The sequence below is a fragment of the Nyctibius grandis genome, chromosome 2 (assembly GCF_013368605.1).
Source record: "Nyctibius grandis isolate bNycGra1 chromosome 2, bNycGra1.pri, whole genome shotgun sequence".
Lineage (NCBI taxonomy): Eukaryota > Metazoa > Chordata > Aves > Nyctibiiformes > Nyctibiidae > Nyctibius > Nyctibius grandis.
Genome location: NC_090659.1, coordinates 51,112,156 through 51,137,065, shown reverse-complemented (window position 1 = coordinate 51,137,065; position 24,910 = coordinate 51,112,156). Strand labels below are relative to the sequence as shown.

At 40.0% G+C, this 24,910-nt stretch overlaps 1 protein-coding gene across 16 annotated transcripts in view; it reads left to right on the top strand.

Annotated features, from left to right (window-relative positions):
- The window catches only part of INPP4A (inositol polyphosphate-4-phosphatase type I A), a 142,222-nt gene that overhangs the window by 81,357 nt on the left and 35,955 nt on the right, over positions 1–24,910 (top strand). For 8 of the 16 annotated variants that reach the window (XM_068395654.1, XM_068395666.1, XM_068395665.1 and 5 more), the window contains 14 exons: positions 2,006–2,224; positions 3,066–3,110; positions 4,576–4,694; positions 4,810–4,926; positions 5,873–5,952; positions 8,565–8,718; positions 9,695–9,785; positions 10,445–10,592; positions 15,728–15,858; positions 16,218–16,322; positions 17,128–17,236; positions 19,731–19,748; positions 22,352–22,535; positions 23,893–24,111. In XM_068395654.1, coding sequence (XP_068251755.1) covers positions 2,119–2,224; positions 3,066–3,110; positions 4,576–4,694; positions 4,810–4,926; positions 5,873–5,952; positions 8,565–8,718; positions 9,695–9,785; positions 10,445–10,592; positions 15,728–15,858; positions 16,218–16,322; positions 17,128–17,236; positions 19,731–19,748; positions 22,352–22,535; positions 23,893–24,111 — 1,626 coding nt within the window. In that variant the 5' untranslated portion in view covers positions 2,006–2,118. The remainder of the gene's footprint in view (positions 1–2,005; positions 2,225–3,065; positions 3,111–4,575; positions 4,695–4,809; positions 4,927–5,872; positions 5,953–8,564; positions 8,719–9,694; positions 9,786–10,444; positions 10,593–15,727; positions 15,859–16,217; positions 16,323–17,127; positions 17,237–19,730; positions 19,749–22,351; positions 22,536–23,892; positions 24,112–24,910) is intronic. The other 8 variants (XM_068395669.1, XM_068395668.1, XM_068395664.1 and 5 more) reach the window with 4 other exon arrangements.

Sequence of the window (24,910 nt, the reverse complement as noted above, 5' to 3'; positions counted from 1 at the left end):
TAGTTGTTCTCTAGTAAGATATTTGTAGGGTTTGGGGGGAGGGACTATGACGTCCTGCCTAAATCTCTGCAAGCCCATTTTGTAAGTGTTCTGTTTCATTAGGCAGTTAGGTTTAATGAACTTACAAACCATTAAACGTCATGTTTCATAAAGAGCAAACCAAGGAAAACCTATTGCTGAAAGAAGGGAAAAAAATTAGTGGAATGGAAAGACTTGGAAACTGGCAAAGAATTTTGATGGAAGTTTTATTTGACCAAATCTTAGGACATTCAGTACTATTTGAGAGAGACTGGTGGTTCACTAGCCACTTAACCACTTGTACAAACCAACTGGACACAGTCCCGAGCAACTTGCTGTAGGTGACCCTGCTTTTGAGCAAGGGATTTGGATTAGATGAACTCCAGAGATCCCTTCCAACCTCAACTATTCTGTAATTCTGTATAAATTGGAAAACTGCCCACTTTAATTTTTGGCTGTCATAAATTATATCTATAAGCAGAGTGTTGTTTTGTATGCTGTCACTGAGTTTCAAAGCTTTGGGGGATGGGATGTTCAGAGCTCTCAATTTCTGCTTCTTCCACTCAAGATTTACTTTTTTCCTATTTGGAATTGGCTTATGACATATTGTACAAGCCTGAGTTGAATCACTGAGGCAAATTATTAGTTCTGGGTAGCAATAGACTGGCCCATCTGGTGGACACAGCCCAAATTGATCCTCCCTAGAATGAGCTCCCCATTTAAAATCTTGTTCCTAAGCTCATGTAGATGGCCAGTGTTGTGTTCAATTCAGTTGTCTTAGATGCTTAACTTGCATCTGAATTTTAGATGTCCAGTGAATCAGTGCTAGTTAAGAAGATGCTTGAGTTCCCTGTGGAAAGAGGGAGATTCTTTTGAAATCCTCCAGAGGGAGATGCTGACTAGTTAAATTTAGAGGCTGAAGTGAAGCAGGTTGAATGTTCCCTTGGAGACCTTCAGACAGTTCTGAACTGCCTATTATTTAAAACACAAGTAAAAGCTATGTGTTTTATTTAATCAGAGTGCATCTTGCCCATTGTTAGGTCCCTCAACCTAAGATGACGTAGTCACTGTATTACTACCTTTCAGGTTTATCAGATTTTTGCTCCTAATCTCACTTCCTAAATGAATGGAGTTTGTCATAATAGTATGAAATAAATACAGAAGTTCCATAACTGCAGTGCTAACATGGCCGACAGAAGGAACATTCAAATTTATCAGCCAAACCAAAAGCACCACATTTAACAATGTAACCAAACTTTCTGTAGGCTGTGTGCTTCTTTCCTAGCGTAACGTTTCGCTTTATAGGCATCATGAGAGGAAGAACAACTGTCATGGATGTCTGTAGACCAATAAAGTGTAAGGTGAAGGAAAAGCACAAATGCTGCCATGTGCCACACCAGCAGGCACCCCCTTTTGCTTTTTCTTTCCATCACCATCCCAGAATCTCGGCCTTGCTCTGGCCCAGTAGGTTTTATTTATAGTTCTCAATATCCCTTTCTCATGGCTGTAGAGCCTGGAACGACACAGTGTGCTGACACTAACAACATTTCCTGCCCTTTTGTTCTGCATTCTGCCAACCCATTGTCCCTTTGTCCTTATCCCTTGTCCTACCTCTGCAGACAGAGGCCCCATCTGATGAATTTACTTGTGCTCCCCAGGGATTATGAAAACCAGGAAACTTCATTAAGGAAGGTTTAATAACTTAGACAAAGGAGAATAGCAGCTGGTCTGTTAACAATTCTCTCAACCGCCATTCTCTGACAGAAGAGCCTTTCTTGCATGTGGTACAGTCTTCAACAATTTGCAGTAAAACGCTACAGATGTACAGTTCATGCAAATTGAGTTACTGTGCATTGGGTCTGCCTTGAGCATTTTATTTTAATGACCTGAGACAATTTTATGGCAGTAGGTTTGCTGCTGTTAAAAAGAACAGTAGCTGATAGTGGCCTAAAATTTTGGTGTGTGTGTTTTGCTCTTTATTGCTTAGCACAGTAATGTTAGAGGAATAGCAACTGGAGACAACCTGCTGCACTCTGCTACTCTGTAAAACAAACATCAGTAAAGCCAAGCAGCAAGAAAAGAAGGGTTCTTCATGACAAAATGACAGCAAGAGAACACAGTCCGCGCCATGGTGCAAAATCCCGCACCGTGCAACGGGCCTCCACCATTGATGTCACCTCTGACATGCTAGGCCTTTCTCTAGCAGGTACGTACCTTCACGTCAGCTGTTGCTCTTTTGCTCCTTTCAGAATCTACCTTGTGCTAACATTGATATTTTTCTTTTAATTGCTAGAAGATTTAGATGTGTCTGGTTATCTGGAGGAATAGGAAATTATACTAAATTATAGTATAGGAGAAAAAAGGAATTATACTAAAAAATTAAAAAATTGTAAACTTACCATTCCTAAAATAGACAAAACATTAAAACTGCAGAGAGAAGGAAAAAAAGAAATTAAGAAAGGTTTTGTGCAGTTATGTTTATCAGTCAAAAATAAGTAACGGGAGAGAAAACAGCAAAAGAATGTGAAGGTCTAGGAAGAGTATTGGCAACCTCCTTGTTTGACATTGTATAAAATTTTCAAGAGCGAGCAGGGATCTGAGAATTATCTCCCACATCTTTTATGGTTAGTAAATTAGGATTGTAATCCCCCGAGGCTTTCTTTGATTAGTGAGAGAGACAGGGACTTTCAAACTTCTCCCTATTTACTGATCACAGAGGAGACGTATCTGATTTAATAATTTGGACTTAATAGTGGCTCAGACTCTAAATGGCTTTAATCCTGCTGTTTTCTACTGAGACTGGGCATTTTATATTCCCATATTCCATATAATCTTGCATAGCTTTACATATTTTAACATGTTTTATAAAACAAGATCATCTCAGGTTTTTCAAATCATTTTAAATACCAGTCATGGCTCATTGAATTCAAAATATTATTTTTTTTCTAGAAAATTTAATTTCTTTCTCTTTATGACTGCAACTTCAGGAAGGGATTCATGTGACAGCAATGTTTGGCTAATTTTGTGTTAATTTTTCTGATTTACAGGAAACATTCAGGATCCAGATGAGCCGATTTTAGAGTTCAGTTTAGGTAGGCTTAGTGATTTTTATGCTAATTTTGATGATACGTGCTATTGAGTATGTGTGTGGTTTATTAATTGTTTATTTTGAAGTGCCTTTCATATAGTAAGGATTGAAACTTTGCTTTGATTTTTATGGAGATATGGTATAGTTTTCTTGCTGCCTGTACAGTATCTTTTGATAGGCAGACAGCAGCTTGATTTTTGTGATATTTTTAAAAGTCTGTAAATAAAACATCTGACCTATAAAATTTTAAATGTTTGCTATATGAATGTTATTTTTGATTGTTTATTTTGTTATATGAAGATACAGTGAAACTGTCTTCAGTCTCAGTGTGTCAGCAGTTCAGGTCTTCAAGCAAACTGAAGATTTGCTGGAAACACCATTTTAGGACAGAATATTTTCTAAGAGTTACCAACTGTTACACATACCTTCTTTCCTGTGGTCTTTGCTGTCAAGTGATAATGTGAGATGCAGAAGTGATCTAATTTCTGGTATGGTTAAATTTGGACAAGAAGCTTGTGACTTCACTTGAAGAACTAAGCGAAAAATATTTTTTTTCATGAAAATTCAGTCCACATTTTCAACTGCAGCGTGCTTTTCTTGGCTTCATAGTGGACTAATGCTTGGAAGTTTATGCTCTTGACAGTATGTTTGAAATGAAAAAGTAGAAAATTTTCTGAGATGTATGTAATTGTATTATGAATAATAATCTTACCAAGAACTCCTTAGAGCTGAATAAGGTACTTTAAATATTTTCAGATAAATTAAAAATATCTAGAAATGCAAAACTGTTTAGTGTACATTTAAACATTTTGCTTGCCCAGGTAAATTTCAGAATTAACTCTCTGCATTTAGCTGAAGCAGGGTGGGACCATACTGTAGTTACCTATATGTAGCTAGATAGAATTTGGCTCTGAAATTTAATGTAATTGTGTAGAGTCACTCACTGAAATTTCTGGCAGGTGTTTCCTACTCACCATAGTCCCTTCCCAGCAGTTAAACTCACAATAACATTTTAGAGGAAATGAATTGCTGTCCTTTTACAATGACTAGCTAGTTCTCCTCATAGGAGTGCTGCTTGATCAACGGCACTTCTATTGGTTCTCCATGGCAAAATGCCGTTTGGTAATGGGCTTAATGGAGCGTGACTTCAAACCAAATGCAACCATGCTCATGAGATTCCCAGAAGAAAACCTATGCATGTACACTGTTCTAATGAGCTGTGCCAGGAGCGAACAAGTTTAAATTACAGATGTACAGCTTGGAGCCAGGCTGATATGATTGCATGTTTACTGTTTGCATGCACAAAGGTGAGTGCTATCTGCCTTTATAGTGTGGCGGTAGAATGAATATTAGGCCCTTCATAACTTTATTGCTCAGGGTATATAAATGCTTTTATAAAATTGTAGAGTCTTACAGCAATATGAAAAAGATCATGAATCTAAATTTATTTATCTATTGCATACCTAAAGCTTGCAGTGAGCTGCTAACTCCGTCGCTAGATCGAAAACCAAATAGTTTTGTAGCAGTGAGTGTAACTACACCTCCTCAGGCATTCTGGACAAAGCATGCACAGACAGAAATTATTGAGGTAAGTGGTGAGGTAGTCCTGGATTAGATTTAAAATTGAAGCTAACACAAGAAGCATTTCTTCCTAACAGATATCACCTTGCATTAATTTTTGCCTTTTTTGTTTATGATTACAGGGAACAAGTAATCCTATCTTCCTAAGCAGCATTGCCTTTTTCCAAGACTCTCTTATCAATCAAATGACACAAATCAAACTCTCTGTGTACGATGTCAAAGATAGATCTCAGGGAACAGTAAGTTTTCTATATTCTATTGCCTCCCCAGTCAGTGTGGAGCAAGGAAATGAGAGGCAAGGAGATAAACCTAGTAACTTTTGTGGAAGAAAGCAAAGGGTTAGCAGCATTAATCCTAGAGAAAGCAAGATGAGTAGGGGAAGGAGGGACAAATGCTGTGAGATGGACTTGGCAGAGTGGGGAGCATTGACAGTTTTCTCAAATAAGGCTTGTCCACAGCAAGTTTGGGAATGACTGATTTAAATTCGGAGGTCCTATCACCTGTTCTCTTACGTTGTGGACCTTTTCACTGAGCTAGATAATGGATGGAATCCAGCACCCCTACCTGAGGCCTCTAACCTTTGCCAAAATGTTGGGCCTGAAAAAGTTTTAAGTGCCAGCCCTCCCATGTAACTACTTGGATCTGTGGGCAACTCAGGCCATTTATTCTCAGACTGTTTTCCAGAATACTGTTTCAGGCCCCACGTTTCTGCTTTTCCATGGCTTCCTCAGGGGCATCAGGGCTGTCCCTCCCTGTACCGTGCTTCGTGGGGGTCTCTGGGGAAAAAGGAATACCTCCGGAGGAGATAAATTCTTCAGGAGGAGCCAAGTTTGGATCAGGAAGAGACTATGAAGTGTTGACCTAGTCAATCTGAGCCCTATTCAGTCATTGCTTCTTCAGAGTTCCTGTATTGCTGGGTCTAAGCTTGTATATATTGAGGTGCATTCACTCAACCTAGAGAAAGAAAAACACTTGTCCTCCAGTAGAAAAAGTTTTTTTTGATAAATTACCAAATTTATTAAATTTTAAAGGGTTTTAATTAGTTATGTATGGGCATATGTAATTATATTTTGGTTCTCAGACTTTTGTGCGTAATAGTTGTATTTTGGGCTTCAGTGCTGTGGACAAAGTCTTTGTTAATTGTAAAGGTAAATAATTACAACTCTGGTACTTATCTTCTTTCAGATGTATTTGTTGGGTTCTGGGACATTCACTGTAAAAGAACTTCTTCAGGAGAAGAATCACAGGTTGCACTTAACACTAAGGTTTGTAATATTCTCCATTTAGGAATTAATTCTTAATTCTTGAAAGCATGCTTAAGACGTGGTGAAAACTGTCTGTGAGATGTGATGAAAACCTTTTGTTGATTGGTTTGGTTTTTAGTTCCAGGCCACTATTAAGGAAAAACTGTTTTATATTGCATGAGAATTAAAAATATATAGAGCAAGACCTTTCCAACGTGGTGAATAATGTTAGACATTGGTTCTAGTTCTACAAGTCAAGAAAGTATTGTCAAGACCAATTTAATTTTGTGTATTTTGTCCTATAACCTCAGCATGTGTCTGCGGAGAGTGGCAAAATAGAGTATTTTTAACTGCTGATGCATGAAGAGCCTGTGATGGGAAGAATGAAACCCATTAAAACAGAGGATTATCTTAGCTCTTTGGAATGCCTTGGGTTAGATAAATCTAGGCTCTATTTGCTATTTCAACACCTGCCTGTTGCTAAATTGTGTATTTGTTGCTAAATAGTGTATTTGTCAATATAATGCACTAGGAATAGGAGGAGTCACATTGCAGCAACATTGATTGATATAATTTTCTATTTTAATTCATATTGGAAAATTTTGTGGAAGGAATGTGACTCAGGAGGGAATGAAGAAGAGGGTGTGAGCCTAATACCAATCCTTAAGGTAGTAGTTCTAATCATAGGAATCAAACCACACTCTTGAAAGCCAGTGTGGGACAAAGTTAACTAGAGCGTTGGGAAAGAATGGAGAAAGCAAGGTGAGATAAGGAAAGAGAGCTCTGACGTGTAAATGCACATTGTAGGAGTATGCGTTGAAAGTATGACAGGCATCCCTGTCAGAGAAGGCAAGGGGAAGTCAGTTGAAGGGGGAAGGGTAATCAGAGAGACTGAGGAAGATAATGTTGGTAGTGTCAGCATAATCAGCACTAGAAACAGTGACTGTGATAAACTTGCAGAAATTTCTTAGCCCGGACACAACTAACAAAACATGGGCAAAGCTTTTCATGCTAAAATAAGAGATGGGTAAGGTTTTTGGCTTTTCCACAGTGTGTTATAAAGAAAAAGTGACATGATTTAACAAGGGGAAGCAGTTGAGGGAAATGAGTCAGAAAAGGCACCAAAAGTTTGACATTGGTGGTGGGTAAAATAGTCTTAATTTATCATAGGTGTGAAGATGAGGGTGTTTTGAGGGAGATGAAAAAGAGGAGGAATATGATGGCAGGAGTTTCATGGTTGTGTGTTAGACATGGTTATTCTGTTAGGTTTATTCTTTCATGACTAAGTTGAAAATGGACTTTATTAAACTCTATTGTTTTGATATCAAGTGTATTCTGATTATTGAAGTGTATGAATACATACGTGTCTTCTCATTGTCACGTTACCCCTCAGATGTGTAAGCTGGATACTGAGCAATGTCCATAAACATGCTGCATGGTTTGGATACTTAAACCTTTTCTTGTCATCTTGTGTGCTTGTTTCTTTTGCCTCCCCAGTATTGTCTGTTCCAGAGACCTTTTTTTTTTGTCTTGGCTGTGCCAGCATATTTTTACATGTAAACAACAATCTTAAAATGCCATTTAGAATCTATCTTAAAATAATAACATAAAATCTCTGCCAAAATTACCGCGTGTCATGGGTGAGACAGAATAAGTGACAGCTGTGATGGATCTGGATACTGGTGTGTATTCAAGAACCAGCAAGATTAGAGCTTTTACTCCACTTGATTCTCTGTCTCTCACTCACTCACTCACTCCCCCATCAGTCATGTATTCCTAGGGTCTCAGCTTTCCTCCCCAGCAGGGAGATGGCTGCTGGTCTGGGAAGGTGGGACAGAAAGTTGTGCCAGCTTGTGCTGTGCAGCTCCTCAGCTGTTAGTGACCTGTCTCAGCTTTTAGTGGCCAGGTCCCTGGAGATCTCTGGCATTTGTTTCCATGCAACTTCCTGATCTCCAGGATCTTCCTCCACCTCAGGGATTTTTCCTCCATTGAGAATCTTCACCACCTTCTTCCCAAGACCACTTCTTTTCAGGATCCTTCTTTTTAGCATCAGCTTTTCTTTCTGGAATGTCAGGCCCCCAGTTTACCCAATCTAAATAGTGTGTCTGCAGAAGCACAAGATGTGATCAGCCTCCTAACTGGTGGCCTTGACTGACTTCTCTATTAAGTGGAAGATTTGGGATGTGCTACTTCTGTTTAGTCCACGTATTATCAAAACTTACCAGTTGCAACTGTACCCATTGCAGCTAGCAAGCAGCAGGCTTCTCATGGAGAGTTTAAAAGTTCAGTTTCAGACATTCACACGCACAGGCACACACACATGTGTGCACGTACGTCCAATTATCCGCTCCCTGTTAATGTTCATAACTTAAGGTGCTTTTGCCTACAACAGGCTGATTGTAAAATCTGAAATCTTTCTGGTTTTACAGAAGTATTGAAACACATGCATGGTGTTAGGTTGCCTTCAGTTAGGAAGTCTGTACAGTATTCCTGCAGAATGAGGGGAGCGTTTTCCTGTTGGAATAACACATTATAAAAGTATGTAAAATGAAGTTGAAAAGTTTCCTATTTAAAATGTTCATTCAATTTGAAGATTAATAGCCTTTTATAAGTGTTCCCTTGTTGATAAACAGGTCCACCTCCAAAAAAATCTCAACGCAGAGTGTTTGTTGCAGGTCGGCTGAAAGTGACCGTGTAGGTAACATTACAGTTATTGGATGGCAAATGGAGGAAAAAACTGACCAAAGGCCTCCAGTGACAAGGTCACCCGATACAATTAATGGAAGGGTGAGTATAAGCATTATACCAAATTCAGAAAAACACAGATTCATTGCCAGCATTGAAATAATCTAGGTTGACATCTGCTATCAACTTTCCTGTCCATCTTGATATTTAGTAGTGCTTTATAATTTCAAAATACTGTAAAGAGCAGCCTAATGGTGATGAAATGGTTTTGTATTTTGCAGAGCTCTTGGTGCTCATGGTTGGGGTTAAAAGTCTTGGGGAAAACTTTAGTTTACAGTGATTAAGCTTTAGCTTCAAGTGCTCATGCCCTTCATCAGAATAGGCTTGCGGTACTTTATGTCGGAGCACTTGGTGTGTTGATAACCAGTTTCACAAAGATGTGGTATTCCAGTTCACATTGTGAATTGAAAGGTGGCATTAAGCAAAGCTGTCATGGGGATGCTCAGAAAATTTGCAGAATTTTCACAGGCAATTTAAAAGATTTTAATAAAACTGAACAGGTTACTTGCATGCTGGATTTTTTTTTCAATCCCCAAATATTTGTCTGAGAGCAGATATTTGTAGTGCTTTCTCAGCCCAGACATATGTTTAATTCTGTAAACCTTGTGTTCTGAATATCCTGGTGATAATTGCACTCCTATCTGTGTATCACGTCACAATGTGGATTAATATCACTTTGCATCCAGTCAGACCTGTAGCTGCCACATATTGGTGCAGTACCTTTCAGGACTCCGGAGCTGTGCTAACATAAAGTAGTTGAAGGTCTGGATGAAAATTTTTACAGCATTTTGAACTCTGCAGTAGAAGTAAATCGGAATGCTTAGATTGGAGGGTTTAAGTGGGTTTTTATTTCAGCCTGCAGTATTTTTTGTCCACAGTAAACATATTTGAAATATTTATTTTAACCATGCGTTGTGTTGAATATTCCGTTCAAGTCTGTGTAATAGGGTCATCACTGCATATTGCCCTGGCACTGAGCTTTTATTCTTTACTATTTGTGGTTTTTGTTTTTGTTTAGACTGTGTTGCCAGTTGATGAAAGTTTAACAGAATCTTTAGGAATCAGATCCAAATATGCTTCATTACGGAAAGATGCACTACTGAAATCTGGTAAGGTGCTCTGGGCTGTAACAAGTAAGCTTTAGGCATTAGTAAAAGCTAATCTCTTGCTGTCTGCCTGTGGCCTCAGGGCGTTTAAGCAGATGTTTCACTTGAATAGAAACAGGCTGCTGATTGAGCAGCCCTTTGGGGGTCATACAAGAATAAATTATTTTATCATCTGCACTATTCTGTAAAGTAAAAACAGCAGAAGCAAACTTTGTCATTAAGTTGACTTAATGTAGAATAAAATTTTCCATGCAATTTGCTAGTCTATTCCTAAGCAATTGTTAAGAGGTGAGGGACAGAGGAAAGCAGTTGCTTTTAAAAAAAAAAAAGCATGGGGAAAGGCTAGTTTTCCAGCAAATGATTGCATGAGAAGAAAATGCATAGTACGTTAAAAAAAAAAAAAAGTATTTCAAAAGTTGAATATGTGTTTTCTTGCCAGTGTTTTAAATCATTTGGATGCTTTTCCTGCAAACACTGGAAGAATGGTCATTGCAGAATGACCATGCTTGGAAAAGCTAGACTGATGCTTGGTTAAACCAGATATTTACAGCAGTGTGTTATAGCATGCTAGTGAATCAAAGCCATTTACTTTAAAAAAGGAGAGACTTTTTATGCTCTTAACTCAAACTCTATGCTTAAATAACATTATTTTAATTCTTTAGTGTTTGGTGGTGCCATTTGCCGAATGTATCGCTTCCCGACCACTGATGGAAACCACTTGAGAATCTTGGAGCAGATGGCTGAGAGTGTCCTGTCGCTGCACATCCCTAGGCAATTTGTGAAGCTTCTTTTAGAAGAAGATGCAGCGAGGTGAGTTCAGGACGGTTTACGTGTGCAGTAGTACAGCACTGATATGGCTCTTACTGAGTTACCAAGAAATACATCTGGGTTAATGCACAGAGGCACTGAAGAAAAAAATAGTAAAAGCAGCAAGTTGCTGTCTGTACAGTTACAGTGAATAAGATTTCATGTCAGAGTATAGAGTTTGGGCTTGAGTATATGGTAACGTGAACATACAGAGGTGCTGATGGGAGAGTTGTTGGCATAGTGAACAACTTAGGATCGTACTGCAGTTATCTGCACTTATGGGTTATATGTTCCTCTCACAAAAGTATTGGTAAGGCCACAGAATATATTATTCCATAGTCATGTGACTTTATTAGGACCAGCACATTAGAATACATTATCTTTTTATATATATAATCATTTATAGACTTCAATACACTTTGTTTTTTAAACATAGGGGTTTTTTAATCTAAAGAGAAAAATGAAGTTGAATTAAAAATAAAACATATCTCAATGTTTCATAGGTGGGGGGCAGTCTGGATAGATGAAACAGCATAAATGAAAGAGTAATAACTCCAGCTGCTGAGAATTTTGAGAAAGGAACAGAGACAACACAGAAAGCAGCTGAGTGGAATGAGTAATTAGAGTAGCAGATAGAGAAGAAAAATCTGAATCACTTTGAAGGTGAACTTTGAAAAAGTCAGTTGACTTCTGTGCGATGAAAGCAAAGCAAAGAGAGACGACAGGAGCACTGACTCCACTCAGTGAGTTAAGAGATGGCTTTGAGAGTCAGAAGAGTAGTTTTGAATGGAAAGCAAACAGAAGAGAAGCAAGTAAAATGAGATGCTATAGGACAGTAATGACTTTTTCTGATTTTAGGAGATGGGAGGGAGAAGCCAATACGTTAAGTATTTTGTAGGTTTATTCTGAATTTGCTGCTTTTTGAAGCAATTAACTGTCTTCCAAACAACATACTCATTCATGAGTTTCACTTCCCTACAGTCTGTAGGCTGTGGTTTGCGAACATAATGGTTTATGTATTCTTTATAAAAGCCAAGATTGTGATGGTAAAAGAATTTTAACTGTATTTTTGAGTATCATGTTTTTATTTTGGCTGTGTTGGAATCCACTCCTAGAGACCTAACTAAGCCTGACCTTAATTAAAAGTAAAACTATCTAGTGCTCTCATTATCCTATATTAATACATTTCAATTCCTTTGGGTTATTGTGAAAGAAAATCATACGTTAATCCATATGAGCAGGCAGAAGTAGTCTACGGTGCTTTCAGGTATTTTTCTATTTTGCAAAAATGATAAATTCTCACAGGAAGATGGCAGTGACTTTTTGTAATGTATGGAAAAACTAATGCATGACATGACTGAGTTTCTGAAGTTCACAATGTTTTTGTTGTGGTTTTTTTTTTCTTTTTCTGCTGTTGAGTTTTGGTTTTTAGTGATGTGCACTCAGTAGGAGTAGTCAGATCTTAGATTCTAGAGAGTGAATGCTCTAGCATAGCCTAGCTGTCCTGCTGCAGCCTTAATGGAGGGGGCTTGGGATATGCCATTATGCATTTAAATGTGGATTATTTATTGTTTATTTTTTATCTTTGATTCTCTACAGCTTTCCTTACAGTACATTTTAAAGCATCTATTCATTACGAGGTACAGCCATGATAATGTAAAGAGCTGGCAAGCTTACCCATAAGGTGCCATCTGTGATGGATGTAGTTCAAAGACTTGAAGACAATAACGGAATTTAGGGTGAATGAGTAAAAAAGATGTGGCTTTCTGTAGGACTGTGAACAGTAAAGTTTCTTAAGGCATTAGCCATGAAATGTGACTGCTCAGAGGCTCTTGCTAAAATCATATAGAGATTGATGGATACGTAATGTATACAGTTATGGGTTAGTAACAGCACAGGTGATTGCTAGCAGGACTTTGTGTGCTCAGAATTGCGTGTCTCAAAGGTAAATACAACTTCTGTGTAATTAGTGAGAAAGAGTCCCTTCACTCTGTTCAGTTGAGGTGAATCTCAATGACATGCACAATCACACTTTGTATTCATAGGATCTCTTGGATTTGACGAAGTGCTCTTCTCTCCATTCCCTGTGCTGCAGCCCAGAGACATGCAGGACAGCTACACAAGCACAGCTGCTTCTGTCTTAACATCCTGGTGACTTTTAAAATGTCCTTGGATAATCACAACTGCTGTCTCTTACATAAAGCCCTTCTGGGCCAGAGCTCTTTGAAAGGAAACATCTAACTGGGGGGATATTTTGACTACCTAATAATTTATGGCATGCACATCCCCTGCTGTCTTAGCCCTATGGGACAAACAAGTAAACTTGAAGTGTTAAGCTGTGAATTTATTTCAGGAAGACCTTGGCTCAAATGTATGGCTAGTTTTGAGCAGGGAGTTTGGCAAGGTGGTCATAATAGCATCTTGTGCAGAAGCAGTTTGCAAGATGAAACTGGAAGTGCCTTTTTCCAAGTTACATTGTTGCCTATTGGCAAATCAATCTGATGTTTTTCTTGGAAATTTGCTTCCTTTTGATAATACCCTAAATACTGTGGGGTAGGAATTTGCTGTGCCAGTTGGACACCCACAAGGCTATGGGCCCGGATGGGATTCACCCCAGAGTAATGAAGGAACTGACAAATGAACTTGCCAAACCACTCTCTATTATCTACCGGCAGTCCTGGTTAACTGGAGAAGTTCCAGCTGACTGGAAATTAGCAAATGTAACGCCCATCTACAAGAAGGGTCGGAAGGACGATCCAGGGAACTATAAGCCTGTCAGCCTGACCTCTGTGCCAGGCAAGGTGATGGAACAGATCATCCTGAGTGCCATTACACAGCACATGCAGGACAATCGGGGCATCGGGGCCAGCCAACATGGATTCATGAAAGGCAGGTCCTGCTCGACCAACCTGGTCTCCTTCTATGACCAAGTGACCCGCTTAGTAGATGAGGGCAGGGCTGTGGATGTAGTCTATCTAGACTTCAGTAAGGCATTCGACACTGTCTCCCACAGCATCCTCCTGGACAAACTGGCTGCCCGGGGCTTGGATGGGTGGACTCTTCAGTGGGTTAAAAACTGGCTGGATGGCCGAGCCCAGAGAGTGGTGGTGAATGGGGCAAAGTCCAACTGGCGGCCGGTCACTAGCAGTGTTCCCCAGGGCTCAGTTCTGGGGCCGGTGCTGTTCAATATCTTTATAGATGATCTAGACGTAGGGATTGAGTGCACCCTCAGCAAATTTGCAGATGACACCAAGCTGGGTGGGAGAGTCGATCTGCTGGAGGGTAGGAAGGCCCTACAGAGGGATCTGGACAGGTTAGATAGATGGGCCGAGACCAACGGCATGAGGTTCAACAAGAACAAGTACCGGGTCTTACACTTCGGCCACAACAACCCCATGCAGCGCTACAGGCTGGGGGAAGAGTGGTTAGAAAGCGGCCCAGTGGAAAGAGACCTGGGGGTGCTGATCGACAGCCGGCTAAACATGAGCCAGCAGTGTGCCCAGGTGGCCAAGAAGGCCAATGGCATCCTGGCCTCTATTAGGAATAGTGTAGCCAGCCGGTCTAGGGAAGTGATCGTCCCTCTGTACTTGGCACTGGTGAGGCTGCGCCTTGAATCCTGTGTCCAGTTCTGGGCCCCGCACTTCAAGAAAGATGTTGAGGTGTTGGAGCGAATCCAGAGGAGGGCAACCAAGCTGGTGAAGGGTCTGGAGGGTCTGACCTACGAGGAACGGCTGAGGGAGCTGGGGTTGTTTAGCCTGGAGAAGAGGAAGCTCCGAGGTGACCTTATTGCAGTCTACAACTACCTGAAGGGAGGTTGTAGTGACGTGGGAGTTGGCATCTTCTCCCGGGCAACTAGCGATAGGACAAGAGGACACAGCCTCAAGCTTCGCCAGGGGAGGTTCAGGTTGGACATTAGGAAGAATTTATTTTCAGAAAGGGTTATTAGACATTGGAACGGGCTGCCCAGGGAGGTGGTGGAGTCACCATCTCTGGATGTGTTTAAGAAAAGACTGGACATGGCACTTAGTGCCATGGTCTAGTTGACAGGGTGGTATCAGGGCAACGGTTGGACTCGATGATCCCTGAGGTCTCTTCCAACCTGATTGATTCTGTGATTCTGTGATTCTGTGAATTGTTCTGTGAAATGCTGTGTTAAATTCTATACAGACAATTGATTAAAACTGTGGATTAGGGATATTGAGAGAACTGCAAAAAGAACTGCTGGATCCTTTTGACAGATGATTATTCTGCCTTTTCTGGGGTAATGTGCTGTTGAATTGTGCCTGGTGCTGGCTTCTTTTTATTTTTCCCCTTCTTCCTTTATTCCAAGCCAAGAAGACAGTAATACAAGCATGACATGAAATACACTGAATAATTTCTCAGCAGCGCTGTTGGGGAACAGTGTGTAACACAGGATTGCCATGTGTGACTGAAAACGTAGCAGTCAGGGTGCAGCAGGAAAGCCAAGGGTTTTCCTGTTCGTGTCTAGGGATACCCAGTCATCCTTTATTCCACCTACAGTGAAACTTGAGTGCCTAAAATCCTCAGTCTCAGATGAAGATTTTGTTGGCTCATCTTTTGCCTCTCCAAACCCGTGTTAATGCTTTCACTTCTTCGGCCTTCCCTGCTTGGCCTTGAAAACTGTTGTGTAGATACCTGGCCAGTGCAGATACTCCTTGTACCTGATGTCACATAGGTGCTAATCCCCCACCTAACCTTTGTCACAGTTCTGATTTAATTTGAGAGCCACCAAATTTCAGTGGAGTGGCCTAAAAAGGTTCTCATTGTCCCAAGTCACCTGACATGATGACAGTGCCTGTCATTTGCAAATCGTCATCTGGTTTGAGAGCTCCTGCAGAAAGGTGGGAAGCTTTGGTTTTGACCGACACCTGAGGCTCCTGGGAGGAACACTGTGTACTCTGCCTGTGAGGAACCTATGTACTTTGGGGTACAAAAGCTGTGCTTTGGGACATGTGTTTGGAGCATTCCCAGTCTGGTGACTACGTTAGACCAGGGTGAATTGAGAATGTGTCAGCTGAGGATGGTGCTGCATTGATACGTGAAACTCGTTCTTGGTCAAGTTGGCAAGGGAGCTCAACACCTCTCTTTTTTCCCTTTTTTTTTTTCTTTTTCCTTAGGGTTTGTGAACTAGAAGAACTGGGAGACCTATCTCCTTGTTGGGAAAGCCTTCGTCGACAAATAGTTACTCAGTACCAAACAATTATTTTAACTTATCAGGAAAATCTGACTGACCTGCACCAGTATAAAGGTGATTTCTTTTTCATAATAACGTGATACTTCTCAACTGTGATTGTTAGTGCTTCTCTGAAATTGGGAACCCAGAATGTTTTAGTTTGATGAGTAAAAAATACTGGGTTTAGATATCTTTTCTTTATTAACATTTATTGTGAGTTTGCTAATGATCTGGGAATATTTGTCTGCTCTATTTATTCTCTTATTTTACCCTGGAAGTAGAGAACAATTATGAACAGTAAGAGAAAGATATACCTTTTTTTTTTCTCTGCTTTACTTTCAGCGTGTAGCAAATGATGAATGAAACTCCTTGAATATTTTAGCATAAGCAGAAACAGAGGGTTTTTATGCTTACTTTTCTCCTGTATTTCTCAGGTCCTTCATTTAAAGCCAGTAGCTTGAAAGCTGATAAAAAATTGGAATTTGTTCCTACAAATTTACATATACAGAGAATGAGAGTCCAGGATGATGGAGGATCAGGTATTTGTTTCTTTTTCTCTTTCTTCACCTTATTGTGTTACTTTTCTCTTCATTTTTTCATTTCCATCCTCAACCATATAGCCAAGTTTCTACAAACTACTGCTCTATAGTACTAGTGCTACATGGCATTTTTGTAGCACCTTCTGTCCTCAGATTCCAAATCTCTTTGCAAAAGAAGAGGTGTAAGTATAATTGTCGCTATTCTAAAGGTGGCAAAACTAGGTCCTGGAGTTAACTGTACCCTAGATGACACAGGTCAGCCTTTGTACTAGGGAATATATTGGATTAAGCTAGTGTGTCCCAGTCATTTTGGGTTGTAGCAGAATAGCAAAGGTTCTGTTGTTTGTTGTTAAGCTGCGCTTTTTCTCTGGAAGCATCATGTACAGTTATGCAAAATCACGCCAGTTTGCTCACATCAAGCTTGTTTCTTCATAAGTAACCTAGGTTTTCCCTTCTTTTAACAGTAATTCCCACTAACCATTGACACACACTTGTCCCGTGTGTCCATGTGAGGGATTCCAGTAATGGCAGGTTTTGTGTAAAGACCAATGTTCAAGGCTGCTTTTTCATTTTCAGTCTTCTAGATTAAGAGACATTGGACTTGCATTCAAGTATGGTTCTTTACCTCAAAAGTACTTGATAGATTTCCAGGACCTCTAAAACAATTCAGTTTTCCATGTCCTTCAAAACACTGGTACAAAGTTTTACAAAAATTACTTTCAGAGTAGTTTTTTAATTTCCACAATTGTTTGTCCACAGTAAAGATGACAAGCTTTCATTTGTAAGTCCTTTTTGTCCATCCCAGATCAGAACTACGACATAGTCACCATAGGAGCACCAGCAGCTCATTGTCAAGGATTTAAATCAGGTGGCTTGCGGAAAAAGCTGCATAAATTTGAAGAGGCAAAGAAACAGTAAGTAGAAATGTTGTTGTCAGCTGTTGTTGTGCCTTTTCCTCCTGGTCCATGCTTAGCGATTTGAAAATCATTCCATTCTGTTTTTGTTGCACTTCATTCAATAGTTCTACTATACAGTGTGAAGACTTGTCACGGTTTAAAGCTGCGCCGGCTATTAAACCGGTGGCAGACGCTCTCTATTAACCCTCCCACCACCACCAGAAGGGAAGGGGAAAGGGAAAAGGGAGAGAGACTTATGGGTTGGAAAGTTAAAACAGTTTTAATAAACTATAATAATGAAAAAGAGTATAATAATAATAATAATAGAAATAATTAAATATATACAAATATATACAAAACCAAGATCGAGCTCCCCCGATGTCGGTCACGTCACCACCTGCACTGCAGGACAGGCTCTGGAAAGGCCCAGGCTGGGCCCAGTGATGGACGGGAACTGGATTCAGGGATGCACGGATCGGGATCAGGGGCAGCAGGAAAACAGACAGAGTCCTCTTCGGACACTGGCCATACCAGAAGGGGGCAAGAAGGGAGAAGAAGGGCCGAGAAGAAGAAGGGCAAGACCCTCATGATCCCCCCGCTTTATACTGAGAATGACGTGTATGGGATGGAATACCTTCGTTGGTCGATTTTGGGTCACCTGCCCTGTCCGCTCCTCCCTGCAGGTGCGAGCCTTCTACAGCTCTTCACTTGTAATCAGTGAGGCATTTAGCAGTGACCTTGGTTTCTCTAAGAATAAGTACAGCAAGAGCCTTTCTGAATAACATCCCTACTGGTGCCTCAGTGATAACTACAAACTTCGAGCGTTATCAGTCCTGGAAGCAGACACTGTCTGCAAAACATGCAGTTAGTTTCATAAAGTGCAGTTACTTAGGAGAGACTTAGCTGAAAGTAAAAATCACTGAAAGGAAAGTTGGTCTGCTTTGGGCCAAACTGGGACAAGACTATTCCATGTTTTTTTCCAAAGAAGGAGAGGGAAAACAGTTTCCCCTTTATATTACCATATTTGTTTGTTTACTGATGGGCCCTTTCTAATAGTCGTCTTAGTGAAATCTTTAATTTTCCTGAATACTTGTTGGTTCATTTAGTTTAGCTATTTTAGGTGTTTGGTTTGGCTTCTGCCTAATTGTGGATTAGAAAATTTGCCTGTAGAACCTCCTCAGCTGCACTACATCATGCTTTCAATCCATTATTTTCAGGAGACCTTCACCTCTCTCATACCTTCAACGTCCTGTTGCTGAACTCTCTTTAGTACAAAACAGCTGTGACTGATAGGCAAGTTCCTGTTGACAACTTGGGTTTAGTTCTGGGACTATTGCTGGAGGCTTTTCTATATTGCCTCAAGGTTTATGCACAGATTAGGCTTCTGAATCTGGCCTTACTGCTCTACAGGGAGGATACTTGACCTCCACAGTCCTGTCTTCAAGGACTGTCTAGTGACCTCTCTGGAAGTGCAGCCACATGTAATAGAGGAAGGGGCAGAAATTGGGAAGGTCACCCTGCATGGCACCCATTCCATCTCCCAAGGAAAAGATAATGCTGTCTGGGTCTGCATTACTTTTGCTGCAGTATGGAGAATTTAAGGAACAATGAGAGCAGCAGGACAAGGAGTCATTGTAGCCAGGGAAGAGGAGACCTTGATAATGCCCTTTCAAAGAAAGGATTTGGAGGATTTAGAGCTGATGGGAGGAGAGAGTGACGTGAGAACCAGGCTCTGCCAACTGCAGAATTAGTTTTGGCAGTGCAGAAGCGAATAGCAGCATTCTGTGAACATCAGTCAGATATGTACTGATAAAAAGATTGGTGCCAAAATATGCCTAGTGTAATTATTCCTGACTTACAGAGTGTGCTAGGATGGGACTAGAGGAAACTATAAACCTGGAAACACTGGTACGCTAGGCTCACCCTTCCTGTTCTTTTGATACCACTATTGCTGTCTGAAATAACCTCCTTATGTCAGCTTAGCTACTGAAGTGGGCCTCGCTCCTGCAATATCTAAGTTCTCGTGTCTTTTGGTTTTGGTTTGGTTCCCCCCTCCAACCCTCACACCCAATAATTAAGCTGATCAGCGAGCTTAATTTCTGTCCAGTACTTTTCCTCTAAGCTTTACAGAACTGTTCTTTCTGGGTCCATGAAAACCGCAGGTTCAACATTTGAAGAATAACTTTCGTTAAAGTGCTTCTATGTTATCATAAAAGCCAGTATAGTAGAATTGAGATCGATCTCCTCAGTTTCACTATTACATGGATGTTGTTCAGTTCTTTCTCCTTTCATTGGCAAAACTGTGCTTGGTGCATCCACAGCATTTCCCCAGACCAACATGTGGGCATCTGGCAATCTGTGTTTTTCTGCTTACAAGTTTAATTGTTATGTACCCACCTTGTTGAAAAGATGACTCAAATAAGTTATTTCCCCAAACATCCTTTGTTTTGTTTTCTGCTTTTGGTATTTGCTAACAATCTGCTAATTTTATTTTGGTTTTTTGTTTTTTTAGCAGTTATGAGGAGTGTTGGTGAGTTTTCTGTTTCTGAGAGTTCTGTAGAGAGGGTTTCTGTTCTCTGGGTGTTATTTTTCTTTTCTTTCTTTTCTTTGGCAAAGATCTGGTACATTTTAAAGCGTGCAGGGCTTTTTAATGTCATGCATCATGGCATCCCTAATTGTGCTCTAAGTAATTGTAGCTGCTTTGTAGAACATGATGTGTGAATGAATTTCATTTCATCTGCAATGTTTGTTTGTAATGAACAGCTAGCTTCCTGGCTCTCTCTGATCATAAGAAGTTAGAAAGCTGAAGATCAGAACACAAGAATTCTATATCTTTTCCTCTGTTATTTCCAGTGAAAACTGCCTGGAGAGAGAAATGTTCTGCCAGAGGTGGATGATAATTAAGATAACTCTACATATTTTTAAATCATCATGGTGATAGGTTGGGCATGGTTTATATTTTTGTAACCCATGTCTTCATTTAAACATTTTCACTTAACTTTTGTTTATTTTTCTTCATGTTGTAGTCTTCAGTGCTATGTAAAGGAAACATTACTTGGTGGTTCAACAGCGCAGCAGTTCTGCTCTAAATAACGCATATTAAAGGTTGAACCCCTAATTCACTGAGAGTTTAAGGCTGTGTTACAGTTTGCTGATACACTGCAAGGAGAGCTGTTCATTTGAAAAAGCAATTGCAGGTTGGAAAGTAAATATATGTGAACTTTACACCATAAATTTTTCCCCGGTCATCCCAGCAAATGTTTGTGATTAAAAATGTAATAATTCTAAATCAGATCTCAATATGCTGCATGGCCTTTCCTGCCAAATACGTCTTTATGCATGTTAACCACACTCTCGTGGAAAGAAATTGCTCAGAGGAATTGTCACCAAGACCACCGGTCAATAGAGAGCACAAATCCTGTACAGGGAAAGTCTTAAAAGCTGAGATTAATTTGCCGTATGGCGTAGCAATGCTGGGGAGTGGTTGTTCTCTGCTTCGCTCAGGTGGGTGACCAGAGGGACACAAATAAGGAAACTTTTTCAAGAATCACTTCTGCATTATATCCTTTGAGAACAAATCCTCCATCTTTTCTTGTAATGGAGCTCGAACAGATACTGGGATTAAGCTCCTGTCTTGCCTTAGTATCAGTTAAGGGACAAGCACTGGTATTTGTGGCAATGATTTTAATGTGTGCCTCATGCAACCCTCCTGTCTTACCTCACAGACACGCTGCAGAAATTAATAACATTGCTCTAGGGGTAGCAGAGGAATTCACACTCCTCAGAGGACGTGATCTGAGGTAACTGCCTGGAAAAGAAACTCCTCTCTGTAGCTGTGTCCATCGAACAGTGCTGAGATTGGTGCAAAGAGTAGGTTCTTCTGTGCTGTTACTATGCTGAAGCCTATCATGACTGGAAAAAATGAATGAAATTAAAATAATTTACAGTTGGTGTCACCTCATGCCTGGTGCCACATCATGAATGGGCATCACACTTGTCACAGCTGGAGCTGATGTAAAGGCCTGATCTTTGTATAGCTTTTCTGCTGGGAGGAAAAAAACGGCGTATTGCCTGGCAAAGGGAGTAGTGGTAGGTTGGTTCCAAAGCACAGGTATAAAAGCTGAGCACAGCTTCAGCTTAAAGTAATTTTCTAAGCTAAAAGGCAGCTTTTGTGAATGGCTCTTGTCAGGTAGGGTTAAATCACCCTTTAGAAGTGCTGTTCTCTCTCCAGCAGTTACAGAGGGAGTCCAAGCATCTGTCTTGGACTGGATAAGCAACTTCTGTAGACATCTGAACTTAGAGGACATGAACTGTTCTCCTCCACGGCCAAGTAAGCAGTCTTAGTAGAGCTGCAGTATCCTAATATAAAGATATGTTTCATTGGTATAGTTTATTTTCTTTACTATTTGGAAAAGGCCAGAACTTGGTATTGTTTTATATTTTTACAGCTGAGTTTACAAGAGGGAAAGTTGTATCATGTCCCTAGTTTAGTATAGTAAGCGTGTGCTAACAGAAGCTACACCAAGGACAGAGTTCTTGGATTAGCCTGGAGATGTACTCTGTTTTTTATATATTTTAAGATTGCTTTTGCTGATGTAACTTGAATCAGGCCTGCAATAGAGGGAAGGATATGCTAACAGAAGGAATTTTTGTTGTACAGTGTTTGCATTATGGATCTGGGTGGCATTTCTGTGCAGGAAGGAGTGCAGATTTTTTTTTTCATGGTGCTAGTAGCTATGTGATAATACAGGTTTGTAAACCAGGCCTCAGGGAAGTGTCTGTCTGGTAAGAGAGAGAGAGAGTGGGGCAAGCTGTCTCTGCAAAGAGTGGTTCTGTATCTGATGGCAAAATCTATCACCCACATTCTCCTCAGCAAAACTGTCCCTCTGGTGTACAAGCTCTGCCCATAGCCCCTTGGCAGAAAGGATTAGTAAATCTTCATCTGAATGCTTTTGGTAAAGGCAGAGAAGGCTCTAGGATCATGTTCCTGCTGTGCAATTGCCCACTGGCCTTTCACCATTGATTGCTAGCTTAGGTAAATTTTTGTTGTCTGACATTAATTCCCCAGCATGCCACTGTAATGTGTGTACCTCTAGATCCATTTCCCCCTTAAAATCAGTCTTTCTTTTTCAGCACTTCAACAAGTTCCCAGTCTATAATATACATCCCACAGGACATTGTTAGAGCAAAGGAAATTATTGCACAAATCAACACCCTGAAAACGCAAGTCAGTTACTATGCAGAGAGGCTCTCAAGAGCTGCAAAGGATAGATCAGCTAATGGCCTTGAAAGAACGCTTGCCATCCTAGCAGACAAGGTAGGAGAATAATACATTTCCACACTGAAAAACAGGGTATTTCTTTTTCTCTGTCTCTCCCTTTAGTAAGTTTTCTTGAAACGTCTATTTTACCTTGTTCAGTAGTGTATTGTAACATGTACCATCCTAAAGAAAAAGCAAAATCAGACCAGCCTTTAAAATTTGCTTTTTATTTAGGTTGCCTCCTACTTTTCACATGCTTGCCTTCACCTCCTCTTGAGAGTGCAGTGGAAAGGAATGTCCTGGTTACCTCTGTTCATTCATCATATTCCAGAAACGTGCATTCTTCACTTTCTTTTATACCCTTTTCTCCAAAACCACCTGGGTTTTTTTAATGTTCCTCTGAGTCATCTGTCAAGCAGCAGCAACTGGGCAAAAGTTAATGAAACAATTCTGTATTTTTCCACTGGTGAAATAAGCAATAATAGTGACACAGCCTTTGCTTGAATTATAGTGATGTGAATCTGTTGTTTCTTGACGGGTGCTAACAGAATCCAGACTGGACCCACAGCTGAGCACAATCTTATTTTCAGGGACAAAAAAAACAAATACAGTTTTACTGACCTCATCTGTCCCTGAAGCAGAGCTGAAGGTTGCAAATGGCAGTAATGGCCAATCAGTTTGCCATAAATTGTCCCAGTGGAGGGGATGTGCAGACTACTTTGTAGAGTGCAAAAAATAATGTGACCCCATGTAAATGTATAATATTCACTCTAAATGAGTACAGTGTCTATAACTGATCTGTGGGATTTTCTACAGCTGGACAATGCGTATATATAGCATAGTAAGGGCTTGTTTGTTGTTTTCTTTTTTTTAATAGACCTGCAGGCCAGATACTTTTCCTGTTCACATAACTTATAGAAGTCCTTTAATACAACACCACTAAATAAGACAGGGAAGAAGTTGCATTGATTAGTGGGTTATATCTTCAGCCCTCCTCTTAAGTCTTGTTATGATTTCAGACAGGATGGTGGAGATTAAGCATGGTCTCTCTGGTGTGGCAGCTATTGTGTGGGGTATAAAAATGTCTTCACATTGTTCTAAGCTTGAATCAAATGGAGAGTGAAGTGCAAAAAAAGGTGAATTGCACTTTTATTGGTGACATTTTCAACAATTGCAAGGCTAACATAGTAGTACAGACCTTGGAAATATACCATTTGTGTTTTAGTATCCTATATTGTTTTTTAAGGGCATTCTGTAAAATTATTTTAAAGGCACCTTAGAGACTCCTAAACAATGGTTAGTATCTTTTACAGAATATTAGTTCTTCTCTTTTCTTTCTGCAAAAGGATATAGTATAAATTGTGTACAGAATAATGAAAAGTTGTTAAAGTGTGGGGGGTTTATTGCTTTTTAGACCCGTCAACTTGTCACAGTCTGTGACTGCAAGCTGTTGGCAAATTCAATACACGGACTGAATGCGGCAAGGCCAGACTATATAGCTTCAAAAGCATCTCCAACCTCTGGAGAAGGGGAGCAAGTGATGCTGAGGAATGATCAAGATACACTTGTGGCCAGATGGACAGGAAGAAATAGCCGATCTTCTCTGCAGGTGGATTGGCATGAAGAGGAATGGGTACGTTTACTTAGTGGACAGAGGAATATTTTCTTCCTTTGAGTTTTTGTTTGCTGTGTTCTTTTGTTCATAAGCTCTGAAACTGCTCACCAGATATGCATAGGATGACTGTATTGGAGGTATTAGTCAACTAGCAAAGACACTCCCTCCATCATATGCTCAGTTACTCCTTGGCATGGGGATACAAACAGGCCTTAATAAATATTTCTGCATCTCCTAAACAGCAGAGATTGTTATAGTAGATGCGTGGCTTTTCTGAAGTTGGTTCCAAGACAAAGTAAATAGCTTTTAAAGAAGAAAAACTGACCATACTACAAAGGGCTCTTACACTTCTCCAAGATAAAGCATATTTTGCATGTGTTAGCTATACAAGTCAGCCTTCCTGGCTTTTATTCTCATCTAAATATTTAGAACTTGCAGTCCATCTCTGTTTTGATTATGAACAGCATTTTAAAACTGTTTGCACAAAGAATTTAAATGGTTCTCCTTACCACACTGCCAATTGAAAGGAGAATCGGGTTGTATAAGTTCTATCATTGTGTAATATAAACAGGAGTGAATTAAATCTCAAAAATAGTCAAGATTAATTAAAATCATTATTAATGTTGTGAAATATCAATTTAGAAATGAGATTCTATTCATTTTGAAAATGGATCCTTGCTAACTTTAATTGTTTTGGCATACTTTGACTTAGAGTCAAACTCACAGTAATGAGATACGAATAAATCCAATTCAGTTATTTAGATAGTAATCCAATACAGTAATTTTATCTGTTATTCACTGAGTTATGTAAGAAAAA